Below are 18,956 nucleotides of genomic sequence, written 5' to 3' on the forward strand. Positions count from 1 at the left end.
ATGAATAAATAAAATCTTTAAAAAAATGGTGAAATGTTGAAAAATTCCTTTGAACTTATCATCTTACTGCTGCTTTTCCTTATCCTCACACACCAGGACTTCAGGAAACCAGACTGGAGTTTTCTTTTTTAAGAAGTGTCTACACCCAATGTGGGGCTCGAACTCACAACCCTGAGACTGGGGTCTTCTTGAGTTCTATTCTATTCCATTCTCAATGGCAAAAAGCAGGGTGCCTGGCTGGCTCAGGCAGTAGAGCAACTCTTGGTCTTGGGGTTATGAGTTCAAGCCCCACATTGGCCTAGAGTCTACTTTTTTTTTTTTAAGATTTTATTTATTTATTCATAAGAGACACACACAGAGAGAGAATGAGAGAGGCAGAGACACAGGCAGAGGGAGAAGCAGACCCCAGGCAGGGAGCCCAACGTGAGACTAGATTCCGGGTCTCCAGGATCACGCCCTGGGCAGAAGGCGGCACTAAACCGCTGAGCCACCTGGGCTGCCCTGGCCTAGAGTTTACTTAAAGAAATAAATAAATGGCAAGAAGCTAAGGCTCTGACATCATTTGGCTTGTCCTTCCCACACTGAGTGACCTTGAGCAACATACCTAATTTCTTTGAACCTTAGTTTCTGCATCTGTAAAATGGGAATAATAATACCAACATCATGGGTTGTGATGAAGATTAATGAGTTAATGTAAAGTTAAATGTAAATGTAAAGTTCCTGAAACAAAGAAATCAGCACCCATACACATTGACTTGAATTATTAACTATTTTTTTCTATTCTCTTTTAAGCTCGTTTCTTTTGAGTGGGGAAATTATTAGAACCACAACTTAAGACACATAACATAGGCAGTCTAAAATAAAGTGAATTTAACCCCTGGTGCCCCAAATCCTTACAACCACCCAAGGGAGTATCATTGTCTCTATTTCACAGATAAGAGAACTGAGGTTTGGAGTTAGTAAGCAAGTTTACTCAAGGACACTGTGCAGATTGAGGAGGTAGAGGCTCGAACTGGGTTTCCAAGCTTCCAGATCCACTGGCTTTCCATTCAAGTCTGTTCTATGGTGTGATTATAAAATAACAGGGTTTGTTTGTTGGGTTTGGGGACAACCCCTCCCCCACCAGGGCCCCAGATCCACTCGACTCCAAGGTGGGGGTCAGGTCAGGTCTCTGGCTCATATTCTGGCCTCAGCTTCAGAGCCAAGTTCCTTTGTCCCCTGGGAGGGAGGCAGTGTTGGGGAGGGGGTGTCAGAGCATGGGGGCTACCACACATGACCCCGGCCCAGCTGCTGCTGAGCTTTCTCACGGAGAAGGCTCTGTCAGCGTCCCAAATCTGCAGCCTCCCCCTGACCTTTGTCATCTAAGCAGTTGCTGCAGCTTGAAAACATGTCTGGCACCAAACTGGTGCGTCAAATGCCCCCGGAAAGATGGTGAGCACAGCGCAAGCAACCCTCATCACGTGGGAGAGCCCAGAGGTCAGCAGTGCAGCTCTGCAGGCTTCAGATCCGGCTCCTTCACTTCCTGGCTCAGCAGCCTTGGCTTCACCTTTCTGAGATATCCACATCTGTGGAATGAGATAACAGTAGTATCTATCACAAATGTTGGGATACTTTCCTTTTTTTCTCTCAAGAATTTATATATTTATTCATTTGAAAGAGAGAGAGAGCACAAGTGGAGGGAGGAGCAGAGGGAGAGGGAGAGGCAGACTGCTAGTCAAGGAGCTCGAGGAGGGGCTGGATCTCACAACCTGGAGGTCACTACCTGAGCCAAAATTAAGAGTTGGGCACTTAACTAACTGAGCCATGCAGGTGCCCCAAGTAAACTTTTTTTTAAAGGCACTTTAGAGGCACCTGGGTGGCTCAGTCAGTTAAGAGCCTGACTCTTGGTTTTGGCTGGGGTCATGATCTTGGGGTGATGAGTCTTGAGGAGTCTGCTTGAGATTCTTTCTCTCCCTCTGCCCCTCCCCTTGCTCATGTGCGTGCTCTCTCTCTCACTCTAATAAATTTTTAAAAATGAAGGAGCTTTAATGAGGTATAATTAACATACCATAAAACTCACCCACTTTAAGTATACAATTCAATGATTTTCAGCATATTTACAGAGTTGCAAAACATCACCACGACAATTTTAGAATATTTTTATCAACTCCTCCTCCCCCAAAAAACTGTTCCATTAGAATTCACTCTTTTTGGGGATCCCTGGGTGGCTCAGTGGTTTAGTGCCTGCCTTCAGCCCAGGGCGTGATCCTGGAGACCCAGGATTGAGTCCCATGTCAGGGTCCCTGCATGGAGCCTGCTTCTCCCTCTGCCTGTGTCTCTGCCTCTCTCTCTCTCTGTGTCTCTCATGAATACATAAAATTTTTCAAAAATTAAAAAATAAAAAAAAGATTAATTTATTCATTTGAGGGGGGCTGGGAGGGACAGAGGGAGAGAGAGAATCTCAAGCAGATTCTCCACTGAGCCCAAAGACCAACGTGGGGCTCAGTCTCACGACGCTGAGGTTAGACTTTTTTTTTTTTTTTTTTTTTGGTTAGACTTGATCTGAAATCAAGAGTCAGATGTTTAACCAACTGAGCCACTCAGGTGCCCTTCACGTAGCATAATATTTTGGACTCTATGTGTTGCATATGTCAGTACTTAATTCCCTTTTTAAAAAATTTTTATTTATTTATTCATGATAGACACACAGAGAGAGAGGGGCAGAGACATAGGCAGAGAGAGAGAAGCAGGCTCCACGCAGGAAGCCTGACATGGGACTCGATCCTATGACTCAAGGACCATGCCCTGGGCCGAAGGCAGGCACCGAACCGCTGAGCCCTCCAGGGGTCCCCCTCCCTTTTTTATTGCTGGATAATATTCCATTGTATGGAGCTATATCTATTTATTCATTTATCAGTTGATGGACATTTGGGTTGATTCCACTTTTTGGCTACAATGAACAATGTGGCTATGAGTGTCCATGTACAAGTCTTTGAGTAGACACATGTTTTCATTTCTCTTGGGTGGATGCCTACAAGAATTGCTGGGTCATCTGGTCAATTTATGCTTAACTTTTTAAGAAACTGCCAAACTGTTTTCCAAAATTTTCCATTCCCATCAGCAATGTATGAGGGTTTGTTGAGAGAATTAAATGAGGTAATTAACATAATGTGCTTACCATAGTGCCTGGTCATAATGAATCTTCAATAAATGGTAGCTGGTACTAACCGAGATCTTAATAGAATCAACACTACCCACGGTACTGCTGCCTTCTTCCCTGAAAAGAAGGTGGATCTCAAAGAGACAGTCATTCTAAAGTATTAATGTCCATATTCTTTATGTTCTTAGCCTGGCATATAAGGCAGGTATCCCACACACCCCACCTCCATCTACTTATCCAGTCTTGGCCAACATCCACCCCCCTTCTAGCTTCTGCCCAAGCAAGCTGGTTAGCACTTTTGCTCACACCATTCTCTGCCTTCTTCCTTCCTGTCTTCCTCCTGCCCGCTCTTCATGTATTAAAATCCTTCCTGGCCTTCAAGACTCAGCTCCGGTATTCTTTCCTCTCTAAGGTCTATCTTGGTTCTCTAACTAATTTGATCAGCACGGTCCAATAGGTTTCCACTAGCCATATCTAGTGGAAACTAGTTACCGAGCACTAGAAATGTGGCTAGTCTGAACTAGATGTGCTGCATGATAAAATGCATACCAGATTTTGATGTGCATGAAATCACGTGTATGAATTTTGATGTGTGCGAATTTTCACCAGTGTGAAAATTAACATAAAACAAGTAGTTTTTTGTGTTAATTATATGTTTGAATGATAATATTTTGGGGTGTTTGGGGTTAGGTAAAATCCATTATTAAAATTAATTTCACCTGTTCTTACTTTTCAAAAATGTGGCTGCTGTGAAATTTTAAATCCCATATGTGGCTCCCACTTGTGGCTGCATCATAATTCTATCAGACAGCATTGGTGTAGAGCATCAACATCCCCACAGTTGCTGTTTATTGAGCACCTATTTCTTACATTTTTCTATTATCTGATGTAATGCTCACCACAACCCTGTGGGGTAGATATTATGAATATCTCCCTTTTTGGCAGATAAGGAAGGAGAGGGAGGGTGTGCTCGCCCCAAGGTCACACAGCTGGACACTAGCAGATTCAGTATTCAAATTCAAGTTGTCTGACTCCAAAGCAGATAGTCTTCCATTGGGATTTTGCTGCATAGACCACTAAAGCTTTGGGGGTCTCCATGGGGTGTCTTTGGCTGGAATTAGGACAGCTCTGCATGGTAATGAACCATGCTAATCAGAAACTCTGAATGCTTGTCTTTCATAAATACAAAATGAGAAAGCAGATTAATTAATAGAGTCAATGAATTTGGAATAAATTGGATCTGTGGGTAGAATAAAACGCTGAGGATCACTAATCTAAACAAATATCTCATTTTGCAGGTGGGTAAACTGATGCCCAAAGATGACAGCATTTGCCCAGGATTGTCAGCTAGTGGCAGGGCCAAGTGCAAAAGCTGGGTTTCCAGGATTCTAGGCCGAGGTTCCCTGTGGGTACCTCCAGGTCTTTGCAAGGATGATCTCTGCCCCAAGCCACTTCAAAGGCCTTTGTCTTGAATCAGCCTCCTCCCTCCCCAAGCCCTGTCCCAAGGACTAGACAGGGAGGGGGCCAGGAGACCCAACCCATTTCCATCAGGGTCCCAAGGCCACCATCCGGTCCTGGGCCAGGAATACCTTTCAGAGTCTGAACCAAACTGGGCTGAAAATAATACTGAACCCTTGGAGGCCTCAGAGAGCCCCTGTTCCTAGTGGACCCTGGTCTAGCAGGCCAGGCCTCCCCAAGTCTCCTCCCTATGGGCTCTCTGGGTTCCCCCAGTCTTCCCCTTGCCAGCTCTCATCTGCACTCATACGTGTGTGGAGGGAGAGGAATGTTTAAACAAACTGCCCACATCTCAGGTTCCCTCTTGCCAGCCCGCTCCAAACAGGCAGGAGACTGTGCTCAATCCAGCACCGTCCCCAGGAGCCAACCCAGGAGAGTCCCAGCCAGATGCACAGACAAGGAGCCACCAAGAGATAGAGCCACAGCAACAAAGAGGCACAGAGTGTGTCCGAGACAAAGAGAGGAGATAGAGGATGGGTGTTTAGATCCAGATAAAGAAAGACACGGAGTAAGAGACCAAGAGACTAGAAATGAGAAGAAAAGGGTGGAGGAGCAAAGGAGATTCGCGAAGAGGAAAACTGGAAAAACGCAAAACAGAAGACCGAGAAATGAGAATTTGCGAAAAGTGGCTGAGGGACAGACGGACGGGGCAGGAGCGCGAAGGGCGCAGAAAGGCCGGGCGCGAGGGCGCGAGGGCGCAGCGAGGGTCCCCGGGGGGCGGCGCTGGGGTCCCGGGGAGGGGGGTCGGGGCGCGAGGGGCGCGGGGCCCCGAGGGGGGGCGCGGAGGTCGTGGTGGGGTGGGGGGGTTCGGGCCCTTCTCCGGGAGCCTCGCCCCGCTGCGCGGGTCCCCGCAGCCGCATTCCTCCGGGTTTCCCACACGCTCGCCATCAAAGAGTCCCCAAAGCCCAGCTTTGCCCGCGCCCCTCCCCCGCCAGGGCTGGAGAAGCCTATTTTTCACCCCCTCCTGGTCTTTAATCTGTTGTGGGGAAAGAAAGCGGCTTTTGTTGGGCGAGGGGCTGCGCGGGGGGCGGGAGGGGGCGCGGGCGATTGTGTGTCTCGCAGCTGCGCGCCTGGGGCCGCCGGGGGTGGGGGCGCGGGGCGCGGGCGGGAGGGCGGGGGGGGGGGCCGGGGGCGCGGGGGGCGGCGCGGAGGGTCAGGCGGGGCGACGCGGGGCGCCCTGGCGCAGGCCGGGAGGGCCAAGGTCGGAGCGGGCCAGGATGGGGCGGCAGCCAGGGCGCGGGGTGAAGGCGGAGGGGGTCGCGCGGAGGGAGGCGTGGCGGAAAGGCCACCCGGGCGTGCAAGCGCATTGTCCCCTTGGCCCCGTTTGCACCTGGCCCGATGGACACATACGAGGCGGGCCGTGAGGGAGAAGGCTGCACACCCAGGCAGGCGCGTACCGGGCGGGGCCCACGGAGCGGGGCGCCCCGGGAGACTCACCACGCATCCAGATAGGCCGCATCGCTGCGGAGACCCACACTCTCACCAGGGCCCAGGCAGCCACCCTCAACAGGAGGATCCCCAAACCCAGAGGCGGGTGAAGGGCACACGCTCAGGAAGGAACACAGGCATTCAGAGAAGAACCCACTTCTCAGAGACATACACGCATCCACTGCCTGATGCCGTGAGGGTCTGTTGAGCAAAATGGATTTCAAATGTTGGATTTCCTTCTCCTTCCATCCTCAATTCCTCCTTAATACAACCCCCCACCCCCCATTCTCCAGCATTTGCTTCCCTCTAGTTGGTAACCTGGTTCACGCACAAGCTTTGGACTCAGGCAGCCCTGCTCTGCCTCCCAACAGCTGTGTGACCTTGGGCAAGTCACCTCATCCCTGCGAGCTTCCACTGATATGAGGATGGAGAGAGAGAAAATACATGTAAGATGCCTGGCTCACTGTTGGCACCCAGCAAAAGTTGCCCTTTATTAACCTGCTGATGCTTGAGCCACTGTAATGATTACACTCAGGAGCCCCTTTAGCTGGCAGGAGGCTCTCTCTGAGTTGCAGTCTCTGCTTGTGCTTTCAGACACCCCTGCGTTTCCAGCTTGCTGCAGGGCTGGGCCGGTTGGGGGTAAGGGAGCCCTTTCCTCTCTGGCACGGACACCTGTGTCCCAGGTCAGATTCCCCCTCTTGGCCTCAGTACCTACCCTTGAAGCCTTTGAACTGCAGCTGGGACCTAGGCCAACATAAGACAATATCTGGGCAAGGCCTTGGCGGGCTGGTGGGGGTGGGGGGGAGGTCGCTTTTTTTTTTTTTCTTCCTTTGGACTTCATCTTTTTTTTTTTTTTAAGATTTTATTTATTTATTCATGAGAGACACATGAATAGAGAGAGAGAGAGAGGCGAGACATAGGCAGAGGGAGAAACAAGCTCCATGCAGGGAGCCCCATGTGGGACTCCAGGATCACACCCTGAGCCAAAGGCAGACACTCAACTGCTGAGCCACCCAGGCATCCCTGGACTTCATCTTTCTAAAGCCTTTTCTTTTCTTTTCTTTTTTTATTTTTAAAGATTTATTTATTTATTCAGAGAGAGAGAGAGAGAGAGAAAGAGAGGCAGAGACACAGGCAGAGGAAGAAGCAGGCTCCATGCAGGAAGCCCGACGTGGGACTCGATCCCAGGTCTCCAGGATCACACCCCAGGCTGCAGGCGGCGCCAAACCGCTGCGCCACCAGGGCTGCCCTCTAAAGCCTTTTCTGACCCCTGTTAGTAGGAGCCCAAATCCAATTGTTGGCATCTGCACCAAAGACATTATGCCTGAGAGTCACAGAATCAGAGTCATCCAGTATAACGTGAATTTGACTTTTAAATCCCTCCATCCCCAAGTGGTCTCCTAAAAGTGATGACTGAGGTGGAACTTAATTCAGCACTTTACTAAGTGCCAGGCACTAGGAGGTATACTGAAATCAGAGAGATAAATACCACCTGGCTGCAAAGCAGGTGAGATATATGCCCTGTATGGTGGTTGGGAGTGTTCAGAGAAATCCTGAATGAAAGTGCTATGGAAATAGAAAACCTCTGCAATATATTCATTTCCTTTTTGTTGTTTTTTAAAGTTACAGTTAAACTCCCACATTACCTGCTGATGCTCTCCAAATGCTAGAAGTTCCAAATTGTCCCTGCTTGACAAGTTGTTGCTGGCCATACTCATGGGCCAAGAAATGCTAGGGTGAGAGAACCAGTCCTTCATGTCTGCACACTGTGTGTGGTTTGAATATGTGTCTCCATCCTTGGAGAATTTGAGCCAATAGACCTGGATTCAAATCTTGATTGGTGGGGTTTTATTTTCAGCCAGCTGTGTGACAAATCTCTTTGAACTTCAGGATCTTTGTCCTAATAATACTTACCCCAAAAGCCTCTAGAGCAGATTATGTAAGATAGAGTTTATAAAAGACCCAACTTAGGATAGGTTCTCAGAAGATAAACTCCTTACCTGCTTCTCTGTGGGTGTCTACCCCTCACCCCAGATGCCAAGTGAGCTCCTGGACATCCCATGGCCACTGCCTACCTGTTGGAGCAAGAGGCTAGTGAATTTCAGGGTGGTCTGGCTGGACCAAACTAGGCTGGATTTGGGTTAGAAGAAGGAGAGAGGGAGGAAACTCAATTCCAAACTGACCCTTAAGAACAGAAGTAGTCATTCTGCACTTTAGGAATAAATGTCCTTTAAAGCATGGACAGGAGAGGGCTTTTGAGGGGAAAAACTTGAAATTTCCAATGCTCTCTGAATCTCTCTGCTTAGAAAACAAAGGTTTTTCCCGTAATGTCCCCAATACCAGTGTCTGTCTTCCTATCAAATGCGCGCGCACACACACACAAGCTTTTCTCTATCCAGTAGAATAAAACACTTTCAGGACTGAGCTACCTTCCCAAGAAGTCCCTTGAAGGCACAGATGGAAAAGCATAGGCACGGAAGAAGGACACAAGCTTTGAGACAGGCAGACATGGGTACAAATCTTGGATCTGCCGCTTACTGGCTATGTGATCTTGGACAAGCATATTAACCTTTCTAAGCCTCAGTTTCCTTGTCTGCAAAATCCATAATGGGATAATGTATGCGAAGATGAACAGTTATGATTCAATGAAAGATGAGGATGAGGATGAGGGTGAGGATGATGATGATGATAGCACCAAGTACTTCTTAACTATAGAGTAGCCTATCTTGGAGACTGCTGAAATACCCACCCCCATAAGGACTCAAGCCTTGCATCTCCATGCTTCCTACAGTCCCCTTCAGGGTATTACCCACATTCCTGAGAACAGTCTCAGCAGGAACCATTAAACTCACCTGGCATCACCTATTCTACTCACCAGGGGTGCATCACACCGTAGCACAGAAAAATAACTAATTGGTTCCCACAGCACTTTCCAATCCTCCTCCCCTTCGGTCCTCCCAGCTGAGGTAAGTGGCTATCATTTTCCTCCCCATTCTACAGAAGACACAACTGAGGCCGAGTGAGGGGAAGTAGTCCATACAGGAATTTGGAGGCTGGTCTTGACTCTGAATTCCCTGGGGTTTCCTTGTATCACATGAGTCTCAAGCAGCACTTTGAGGTCTAGCCTCGCTGAGGGGAGAAGGAGCCGTTCTTTTTTTTTTTTCCTTTATTTTTTTTTTTAGAAGTCCGTTCTTATGTGAATGGCTAGAAAGTGCTCAGCACACAGTTACGGGTACTTTGAGAGCAAACAGTTACCTATTAGGAAATGCAGCATCTGGGGGTCTTCTGAGACCACAGCAGGCCACTGTAATGCTAATGAGGGCTAGGGAACAGCGTGGACAGGGAGCCAAGTTAGGGGAGGTCAGGGTTCTGCCCCCCCCCCCACAGCTGACATCCCAAGTAACCTTGGGCAAGTTTCTGAGGTTTCCTTGATTCCAACTTTACAACATAAGTGGGGAAAAAATAGATAGGTAGATAAATAGATAGAAACTCAGTTTAGGCAAAAAGACATCTGCAGTTCTCATCATCATTACTTTGGCTTTGAAAACGACAGCTCAGAGACCCCCCCACCACTTTTTAAAATTTTAAAGACAAAACAGTATCACTTAATGGTTCTGCCAACACTTCAAAAAAATCAGAGAACACAACACTGAATTTTTTTTTCTCTTCGTCTTCTTCTTCTTCTTCTTTTTTTTTTCTTTCAATTTTGGCAAAGGAAGATTCAGTTCCTGGAAATGCTTACAAAATGATTCCTGACACTGGGAGGAGATAGTTTAAAAAGGAAGAAGGAGATGGCAAAGAAAAACTACATACATATAGAGATCAAGGAAGAAGGTGGAAGGAAAGAAAAAAAAAAAAAACAAAAGGAAGAAAAGAAAGAACCAAAAGAGGGAGGGAAAAAAGACTTTGAAGGGCCCCAATTCAAGGAACGTTATCAAGTTCCCAGCATCTGCAATTCACCAGCCGCTCTCGGGTCGGGGAGGCGCAGACCCCGCCCCTTTCTCGGGTGTCGGGCGCCCATTGGTGGGGGCGGCAGTCGCCGACCGGTGACTGCCCGAGGAAAGGTTGCCTGGGACACGCATCCCTGTGTGAACGCATGACGTCCCACCCTGGCGCCAGGCTGTCTGGGGCTGAGTCTTAGATCAACACAGCTGTGGGACCGGGACCCACAGCTGGGCAAAGGAGCGGATTCCTCAACAAAAAATAGGATTGTGAGAAAAGTTCTGAAACAAAAACAGCGCAGACAAAAGCCTTAATGACATCCTTTCATAAAAATAAAAAATGCAAGAGGGGGGAAAAAGCTGGTAAAAGGAGCAGAACTGGGAACAGAAAGTTCAGAGGCATTTGGAATAAGAGGCTGAGGCCCCGCCACCACTAAACTAGTTGCAGAAGGCCCGAGCTAGCCCCTCCAGTCTGCTGTTGGAAAAAGAAGTCTCTAGGGTTCAAACTTTATTCAGTGTCCCCAACCGTCCCCTGCTTCTTTCAGAATTAGACTCTTAGGTTGGAGAGGACCCCTAGAGGTCTTTTGCACCCCTCTCCCTCCCCCTCCCCGCCCGGTCCCCCAGTTTTGCAGAAAATTCTGCCCAGGAAGGAAGGAAACTCGTCCAAGGCCACATTGCAAGTTATTGGCATGGCCAAGAGAGAATCTGCTTGCTAATCCCACTGCATCCTTCTACTGCCTTGTGTCACACAGCCCATGGGCATTTCAGCCTGAAAGCATCTTGGGAAATAGTAAATGTGAAGATGCTTTGCAAACAGGTACGCGAGCCTGAGGCATCAGTGGTAGCAACAGAGGAGGGGAAAAGGCAAGAAGAGAACCTGTAGGGACCTGTGGACTGAACACCTAACACACACCTGGCCCCATGCTGTGTCCCCAGGCACTAAGGAGACTACCAGATCTGGTGGAAAGAGCATATGTCAAGTGCCTTGCAGAGCAGAGGCATGCAGTAATTATTTGTTGAATAAATGAGCTAGATCTAATTAGCCTTCGTTTTTATAAATTGGGAACTTGAGGCATGGAGAGTTGACTTAGTTCAACATCATTAGTAAAAGAGAAGAACCGGGATTTGAACATAAATCTGCCTGGCTCCAAAGGCCATGATTTTTCCAGAACACCCTCCCCCCCAACCCAGGCTTGACCATTTTGCACAAACCACGGAAGTCTGCGTGATAGAAAAGGAAAGGGTTTTCTATTTGGTCACTCAGGAGTCTGCGGAGCCACCATTTTCCTTTCCCATGACCAAATAGCTGGCATTCTCTTCTTCTGACGTCTGTAGCATTTATAGACTGACTTGTGCACTTACAGGTTATTTTCTTCTTCCTCATGCTAAAAAGTATAAGAAACTTGGAAACATTAACATTCTAGGGAGAAATCTTTAGAAGACCCCTTTCTTGGGACACAGAACCTTGTGTGGTATGATGGCAAACAATAGGACTTCAGGGCTGAGTCTACCATTAGCTGTGGTGTGACACTGGACATGTTTTTATAGCCCCTCTCTGAGCCCTTTACTACCCCACACCTGCCTGTCCAAATTTCATAAAGCCTTAGATTTCTAGTATTGGGAAGGATTTAAAATAATCACTTAGCACCATCTCCCCATATTAGTCACAAGGCAACAAAGGCCAGGGTAAATGGGCTTGTTCAAGATCGCATGGCTATGTGGATTTCCAGTCCAGCGTCCTCTCTACGATTATTATTTTGAGATTCTCCTAGCTCTGAGCTCCCATTGTCCTTTTAATTAGTGCCACATACTATAGAAATCTTAATTGTTTCCTGTGTTAATCTTGTCTCCCCAAATTGTGAGATTCTTGAGAGCAGGAGCCACTGTTCTGTGTAAGATGACTCCATAAATATTTACCAACTGATTGATTTAGGAAGCAACCATTGGGGGAATCCCACCTGGTCAGTTCCAAGATGAAAACCAGCATTTTGAGGCTGCAAATTCCCAAAAGTTCTGGGAAGTGACAAGAAGACAAGAATACTGAGTGCAATGTCCTGTTGCAATACAGGGCTTAGCTTCCCTGTTCTCTGATCCCTTTCCTGGGCTCTCAGATAGAGCTGGAGCTATTTCAGTGAGGCTAAGAATAATCAAGTCCAGGTGGCCCTACCCTTCCATAGCAGAAAGGGACAGACAATAGAGTGATGAAATTACCAAACTATTGTTTTCTGCATAGAGGTGTGTGGAAAGTGTGGGGGGTGGGGGGATGGCAAAGCAAGAGTTAAGAGATTGACCCCCCCCCACGGGGGACCCCTTGAAAGATTGATACAGAAATCATCTTGTCTGTCGCCCCATATTTAAAACTCGGTCCAAGATTTTAATCGAACTCACTTCCAAAACACAACTGGCAAATATTTGGCTCCTTATGGAGCGCATGGGGCCAGAGGGTGGGAGCTCCTTTCTCTCCCCATGCAAAAATCACGGATTCGGCCTGCTTTCTTCTTCTTCTTTTTTTTTTTTTTTTCCTTTTCCCCTGTTGCTCAAATAGTGTTCTTTGCTCAAACCCCCTTCCCCTCCTCCTTCTGCAATCTCAGCCCTAGCCCAAATCTGTTTTCTTCATTGTAAACTCAGCTTCACCGCAATTAATTTTTTTTCCCCTCTGGTCACAAGATAATTCCTGACGCCAGTGAGTCTGGAGGTCAGACGAACAGCAAATTGGGGAACAAGGCGGCACTAATTCCTTACAAGTTTCCCTTGAAAAATCCTTTGCTTTAAAAAAAAAAAAAAAAGCTTCTTTGCTGTTCAGGGATTTATGACCTCAGAGGAGCTGTGGGTTCGAACTAGTGTTGGGCTGTGGGTGGACTGGCAGGGGGCAGGGGAGCTCAAAGATCTGGGGCGCTGCCAGGAAAAGGCAAATTCTTAAAGTTAATGGTTTTAAGTGATTTTTTAAAATCCTCGCTGGCAAAGAGGCCTGCCTCTCCCCAGTATCAGCGCTTCCTCATTCTTTGAATCCGCGGCTCCGCGGTATTCGGCGTCAGACCAGCCGGAGGAAGCCTGTTTGCAATTTAACCGGGTTGTGAACGCCCAGGGCTGGCGGGGGCGGGGCCGAGGCGCGCGTTTTGCATAAAGGGGCGTGGCCCCGACCGGGCTCTATAAGTGGGGCCGCGGCCGGCGTGCGCGCGTTGCCAGCTGCTGTCGGGGCTCCCTGGCTCTCCTGCTCCTCTCGGCACCTCCGGCCTGGCCTCACTCTGCAATATGAAGGCGCTGAGCCCGGTGCGCGGCTGCTACGAGGCGGTGTGCTGCCTGTCCGAACGCAGCCTGGCCATCGCGCGCGGGCGCGGCAAGGGCCCGGCGGCCGAGGAGCCGCTGAGCCTGTTGGACGACATGAACCACTGCTACTCGCGCTTGCGGGAACTCGTACCCGGAGTCCCGCGAGGCACTCAGCTTAGCCAGGTGGAAATCCTGCAGCGCGTCATCGACTACATCCTCGACCTGCAGGTGGTCCTGGCCGAGCCCGCCCCTGGACCCCCCGACGGCCCGCATCTTCCCATCCAGGTGCGTGGGGGCGTGCGCGGGAGGTGGGGCGGGCTCGAGCTCCGGAGCCGGGATGCTGCTTGGACTCCTGAAACTCCCAAACGCCGGGCATCACTTTATCCTCTTTCTCCTCGTCTCAGACAGCCGAGCTCGCTCCGGAACTCGTGATCTCCAACGACAAGAGGAGCTTCTGCCACTGACCTGGCAGCCCTGGCGCCTCCAGGTGAGTCTCCCCGCCGTCGCCCAGGGGGTGGGGGTGGGGCGGTGCTTAAAGCGACAGATCTTGGAACTGGTTGGCCTTTTAAGCGATTATTGCCATCTCAGTTTGGGGAAAACGGGGCGAGGGTGGGGCGAGAGTGGCTTAACCTCGGTTTCATCAAATGAATGACAGAACCAATTCCCATCCAATGTGCGTTTCCACCTTCCGCGCGCTTTGCCCCTGCCCTCCCCCAGTGGCCAAAGACAGGGGGAAAAGTAGGCGCAGGTAAATAAAAGAGCCGTTCTGTCCGTAGTTGGGAGTGTAGGCTTCTCCCAACTAGTGTCAATTCCAAGAGGGCGGGGTGGTTGCAAGCTCCGCCTGTGGTCCTTTGGCGCCAACTGGGTGGGGGCAGCTTAGGGCTCGGAGTTATCAGCTGGAGGTAGAGACCAAGTTTCCTCCCTGGCGCCGGGCAGTCTGCGGACGGCCCCCGCCTCGGCGCGCTCGGCGGAAACTGATGGCTCCCTGGTCTTCTTTCCTCCCCCGCCCAGAACGCAGGTGCTGGCGCCCGTTCCGCCTGGGACCCCGGGACCCTCTACGGCCGGAAGCCCGAGGGCATGGATGGGCCCCAACCTCGCCCTGCCCACTTGACTTCCCCAAACCCCCGCCTCGAGGCTGGACCTGGCGCCCGGGAGCGGAGGACTGTGAACTTGGGTGGCCTAAAGAGCCAGAGCTAGCTCTGGGCACCAGCTGGGCAACATCTCCCAGCCCCCACCCCACCCCCAAGTTTTAAAGACTGTCTTTCACAGTGTGGAGTTGGGGGGGGGAGTGGCTGCTCTCCAAAGTCTGCCAAGGCAGCAGTAGAGCTGGTCTTCTGGTCTCCTTGGAGAAAGGCTCTGTTGCCCTGATTATGAACTCTATAATAGAGTATATAGCTTTTGTACCTTTTTTGCAGGAAGGTGACTTTCTGTAACCATGCAATGTATATTATTAAACTTTTTATAAAAGTTAACATTTTGCATAATAAACGGTTTTTAAACACTTGAGTATATGAGTATGTAATTTGTTTCCTTAAATGCTAATGCTCTCATAAGGCTGAATGTAGGGGAAATATAGATGTCCTTCTTGGACCTTGGGAAAAGCAAACTTGCTTATTAAAGGGAGATGGAAAAATGTCAACTAAGACTGGGGGCGGGGGCAGTGGAAAGAGCTCCTGCTTGGGAGCCTCATATCCATTAAGGGTGGGTGCAGAGAAGATCCTGGCCCTGTCCCCTCATTTTGTGGATGAGGGGAAGTGACTAGCACAATCTCACCCGGCAATTTGGGGGCTCGGGATAGAAATTGGGTCTCCTGAGTCCCAGTTTCTTAGGTCCCTTAGCCGTTTTGCTACATTACCCGATGGCTGTCCTCTTCAATGTCGTTAATTATTCATGTCTTTCTAGCAGGGGATGTGGAAGAGTGGCGTCTCACCTGGTGCCCAGACAGGGGTGGTGGTTGATAGACCCATTTCAGAGATGAATAAGCAGATCAGGGCCTGGTTTCATTTCCCTCCTCATGCTCTCTGGTTTGGCTTCCTCTTGGGCTTCCAAATTTGGAAAAAGAAAAAACGGGAGATGGGTTTTTCTCATCCCTCAAATCCCCAGCCACTCTGATCAGAATGACTTGGATGCTGTTTGGGGAGCACTAGTGTACCAATCCCTCTTCTACCACCAGGTAATTGGAAGACTGAGCCTAAAGTGGGAATTTGAAGCAGCAGCCCCACACCCCTCATTCCTTCTGATATTTCCTTCCTATAGCACCTCCATTGGGAGTCTACTCTGTGTACATCTTTATTTCAGAAATGGAGAAACTGAGGCTCAGTGGATAATGGGTCTGGGCCAGCTTCTTACAACCCCTTGAGAGAAAGATGGGATTTTAACCCAATGACAGTGACTACAAATGTAGTGGAGAGCCTAAGACTGGTCATCCCACGGTGCCAGGTCCAAGAGTGGGGCAGAGGGCAAGACCTCCAAACCACACCATCCCTCCTTGCCCCCCACCAGGCAGCTCCCCAGGTGGGCTCCACCAGGCTCCTGGCCTCACCAGATTCCTGTTTATGATATGAGCTCATCTGTGTTGGCCCCTGGCATGAGTTACTTCAATATTTCATAACAAACAGGTCATGTCATCACCCTTCATGCTTTAACCCTGGTGAGCTTTCAGGGGTGAACAGGGGCATGTGGTGGGGAGGCAATCTGTCTTTGCCAATCAGCTGACCAGCGATCCCTAACCTGTTTTCCTGGCTTCCTCTGATGTTCTAGTGGAAGGTATGCGCACTCCAGAAAATATATACACATACCTTTGCAGAGTGTTAGCAGACCTCTAATCCCCTAGGAAGTCCTCAGCCCCCATGTGAATAACTCCTGCCTCAAAACCAACCTGCCTCCCAACCTGGGTCTACCTTGGTTTGTTTTGTTAGGTGTGCTGTGCTGGCTCTGGTGGCAGCCATGCAAGGGTGCAAATTCTTGCTTTATCACATCCTAGCTGTACAATGCAGGCTAGAGACTGCCTCCCTTGACCCTTGGTTTCCACATCTATGTAAGATTGCTGATCCTGAGCCATCTACTCTGAGGCACCTGGCCCTACACGAGACCATTAATTGCAGGAGAGCCAGGCACTGAACTCTTCATCCACCCTTACTGCCACAGCATGCTGCTTCCTGCTCACTCAGAAGCTGTGGGACTGGGGACGGCTAGAAAAGAGCCAAATGGCTCATCTGCCATGTGACCTTGAGCAAGCCACTTTACCTCTCCAAGCCTCTCTCCTTCCTTTGCCCGACAGCTGGCAGTTCTCTTACAGCCTTCTCCCTGGACAGAAGATAATGGTGGGAAAGGTCTTTGAAATGCATCACACACCTACAAGGTATTATTAAGCTAATTCCAAGGAAATTGCCTGTCAGGTCTGCAGAGACTGAGCTCTTCAGGTGGCTGGGACAAAAGCTGAAACCAGGATGCCAATTCATTAGTCATTAGAGAGTGAAAGCAATTTGGCCGCGGGTCGGAAAACTCTCAGAATGAGGATAGTGTCGTCTGTCATAATCACCTACCGGGTGCCTGCCAGGTGTCAGGCTCTGTTTTATCTTAATTTTTTTCTAATCCTCACCACAACTCAGCAAAGCTGGTATCTTTATTCCCATTTTACGTAAGAAACTGATTCAGAGAGGCTGAATAACTCGATGCAGGTCACACCGCAAAGAAGTGGCACAGCAGGAATGAGTAAACCCAACTCCACGTAGCTTCAAAACCTATTCTCGTGTCTACTCCAGGACAGGTCTCCTCCCTGGCCATTCCCTGCACCTGGTACCTGTGCAGTCCCCAGTGGGTGCTTGCTGAATGAAAGACCCAGGGCCATCGCGGGGTCCCTCTCCCTCATTTGTGATTGGGGTGATTGATGGTACTTCTGTTGCAGGTTTGTGACGCGGATTAGAGGTAACGCGCGCAAAGGAAGCATCTACCAGGTTCCCCGAAACACAAGATTCACTATTAACTGTCTTGCTTCGTGATCGCGTCGACTCTGAAATAGGCACCTTTGGAAGAGATTTTTTACTTTGTAAATAAAACAGGACAGGCAGGCTCAGAACGGAGGAAGGAACTTGCCCGTGGCCACACGGCTCCTAAGCAACAAAGCAGGGATTCAGATCCATGCCCGTGACACCGGGGACGGTGCCCTTGAGAGGAGGCCGGTTACAGGCGTCCCCAGCTGGGGATGCGCCCAACAACCTTCCATTGTGCGCGTTCCCGGCCTCGTCTCCGCTCCCGGCCAGCGCTCGCCTGCGTCGCCCCGGGCTCCGCGCTCGGGCCTGCGGGCGCTCGCTCCTGCCCGCCCCGCGGCCGCCCCGCGCCCTCCGCCGGCGCCTCTCGCCGCAGCTCCTGCGGCCGCCGCTCGCAGCCCGGGCGGGGGCGGAGCCTGGGCCCCCACGTGGCCCGAGCCCGGCGGGGCGGAGGCGCGCCCGCCCCGCCCCCCGCCCGGCGACCCGCGCTGCCCCCCCGCGGGCCCTGGGGGCCGCTCGCAGGTGTTCGCTGGCGCCCGGATGTCTGAGCTCTGGCTCCGCTCTGGCTCCGGCTCCCTCCGCAGCCTGCGGGCGGGGCTCCCAGCCCATCCGGAGCCTCGCGGCGCCCCCGCCGCTCTGCCAGCAGCGCGGCCTCCCAGTTCCCAGCCTCCCGGCCGGGCCCCCCCACCCAGCGGAGTCGCTGACCCCACGGCTCTCCCGCTGCCCCCAGCTGCGCTCGGGCCGCTGCAGCCTCAGCGCGCCCCCACCCCGCTTCCTGCCTGGGCAGGCTTTGCCCTGGCCCGGCGGCCGCCCTGGATCGCACCCCCGTTCCTTCCTTCCTTCATTCTTTCAGGCAACTCGCATTCCTCGAGCGCCTGCGACGTGCCCCGCACAAGGCCCATCCGACCTTCCGAGGGTGGCCCCGGGCCCGCTGGGGTGCTCCGGGAAGCCTCGCCCTCCGCCCCAGTCTCCCTCCCCACCCCGCCCCGCTCTCCTCTCCCGCGTCCTATTTCACTCACAATTTAGCGTTTCATGGTTCTCTGGTTATTTCTCCTCCTGTTAAGGGTCAGTCGGTGGCAAGGTCAAGGGGTCTCCTTGTGACCCAAATCAGAGGTCAGTCTGAAAGGAGGGTGAGGGGGCAGAGTGTGGCCAGAGCTGGGGTTCAGCCAGACTGTGGCAGGGTTTGGGGCAAGTCTGGATAGGAGTGGGCAGCAGTCAGTCAGCCTGTGGCCTGGGTTAACAGACACGGTGCCAGGGTCAGTCTGAGGAGCGTCAGTGCTGGAGGTTAGTGAGTCAGTCCTTGGTCGGATCAGTGGGCAGACCAGATCGGGCTAGTAGGTTCTCCATGACAAGGATTTGGCCTTATCTTTGACAAGCCAGATAAAGGGCGGGGGCTGGCTGTAGCCCTCTGAACTCAGACTCCTTTGACTGCATGGCTGGGGGGCTGACTGTGGCCTCCCCTCTTCACCACCCAAGCTGTTGGACTGACCTTCCATCCGGGGACACTCCCTCTCTTCCTCAACACCACCACCCTATTCCCACTTTGTGCCAGATGTGGAAGGCAGAACTCTGATTGGGCCAGACCACGGTCACAGGGAGCCCAGGTGGACAGTAACTCGGGGACCACAGCTGGGAGGTCTTGGGCTTCCTTCGAGCCCCACCCTGAGGCCACCCATG

General features: G+C 51.0%; 1 protein-coding gene and 1 long non-coding RNA gene across 3 annotated transcripts; one reads left to right on the forward strand and one right to left on the reverse strand.

Moving 5' to 3' along the window:
• Nucleotides 1-755: 755 nt before the first annotated feature.
• LOC140634214 (uncharacterized) lies at nucleotides 756-18,635 on the reverse strand. Of its 2 annotated transcripts, XR_012031735.1 has the most exons (6): nucleotides 18,299-18,635; nucleotides 16,537-16,596; nucleotides 15,221-15,332; nucleotides 8,083-8,157; nucleotides 3,158-3,256; nucleotides 756-1,565 (listed from the first exon to the last, which is right to left on the reverse strand). It is a non-coding gene; the product is annotated as an uncharacterized lncRNA (long non-coding RNA). The 2 variants fall into 2 exon arrangements; XR_012031736.1 differs by lacking the exon at nucleotides 3,158-3,256.
• ID3 (inhibitor of DNA binding 3) lies at nucleotides 13,188-14,796 on the forward strand. Its single transcript, XM_072827848.1, has 3 exons — nucleotides 13,188-13,575; nucleotides 13,695-13,777; nucleotides 14,302-14,796. The coding sequence occupies exons 1-2, from the start codon at nucleotides 13,276-13,278 to the stop codon at nucleotides 13,752-13,754; spliced, it is 360 nt and encodes a 119-aa protein (XP_072683949.1). The 5' UTR covers nucleotides 13,188-13,275; the 3' UTR covers nucleotides 13,755-13,777; nucleotides 14,302-14,796.
• Nucleotides 18,636-18,956: the final 321 nt, after the last annotated feature.

This window comes from Canis lupus, chromosome 5, assembly GCF_048164855.1.
Source record: "Canis lupus baileyi chromosome 5, mCanLup2.hap1, whole genome shotgun sequence".
Classification (NCBI taxonomy): domain Eukaryota; kingdom Metazoa; phylum Chordata; class Mammalia; order Carnivora; family Canidae; genus Canis; species Canis lupus.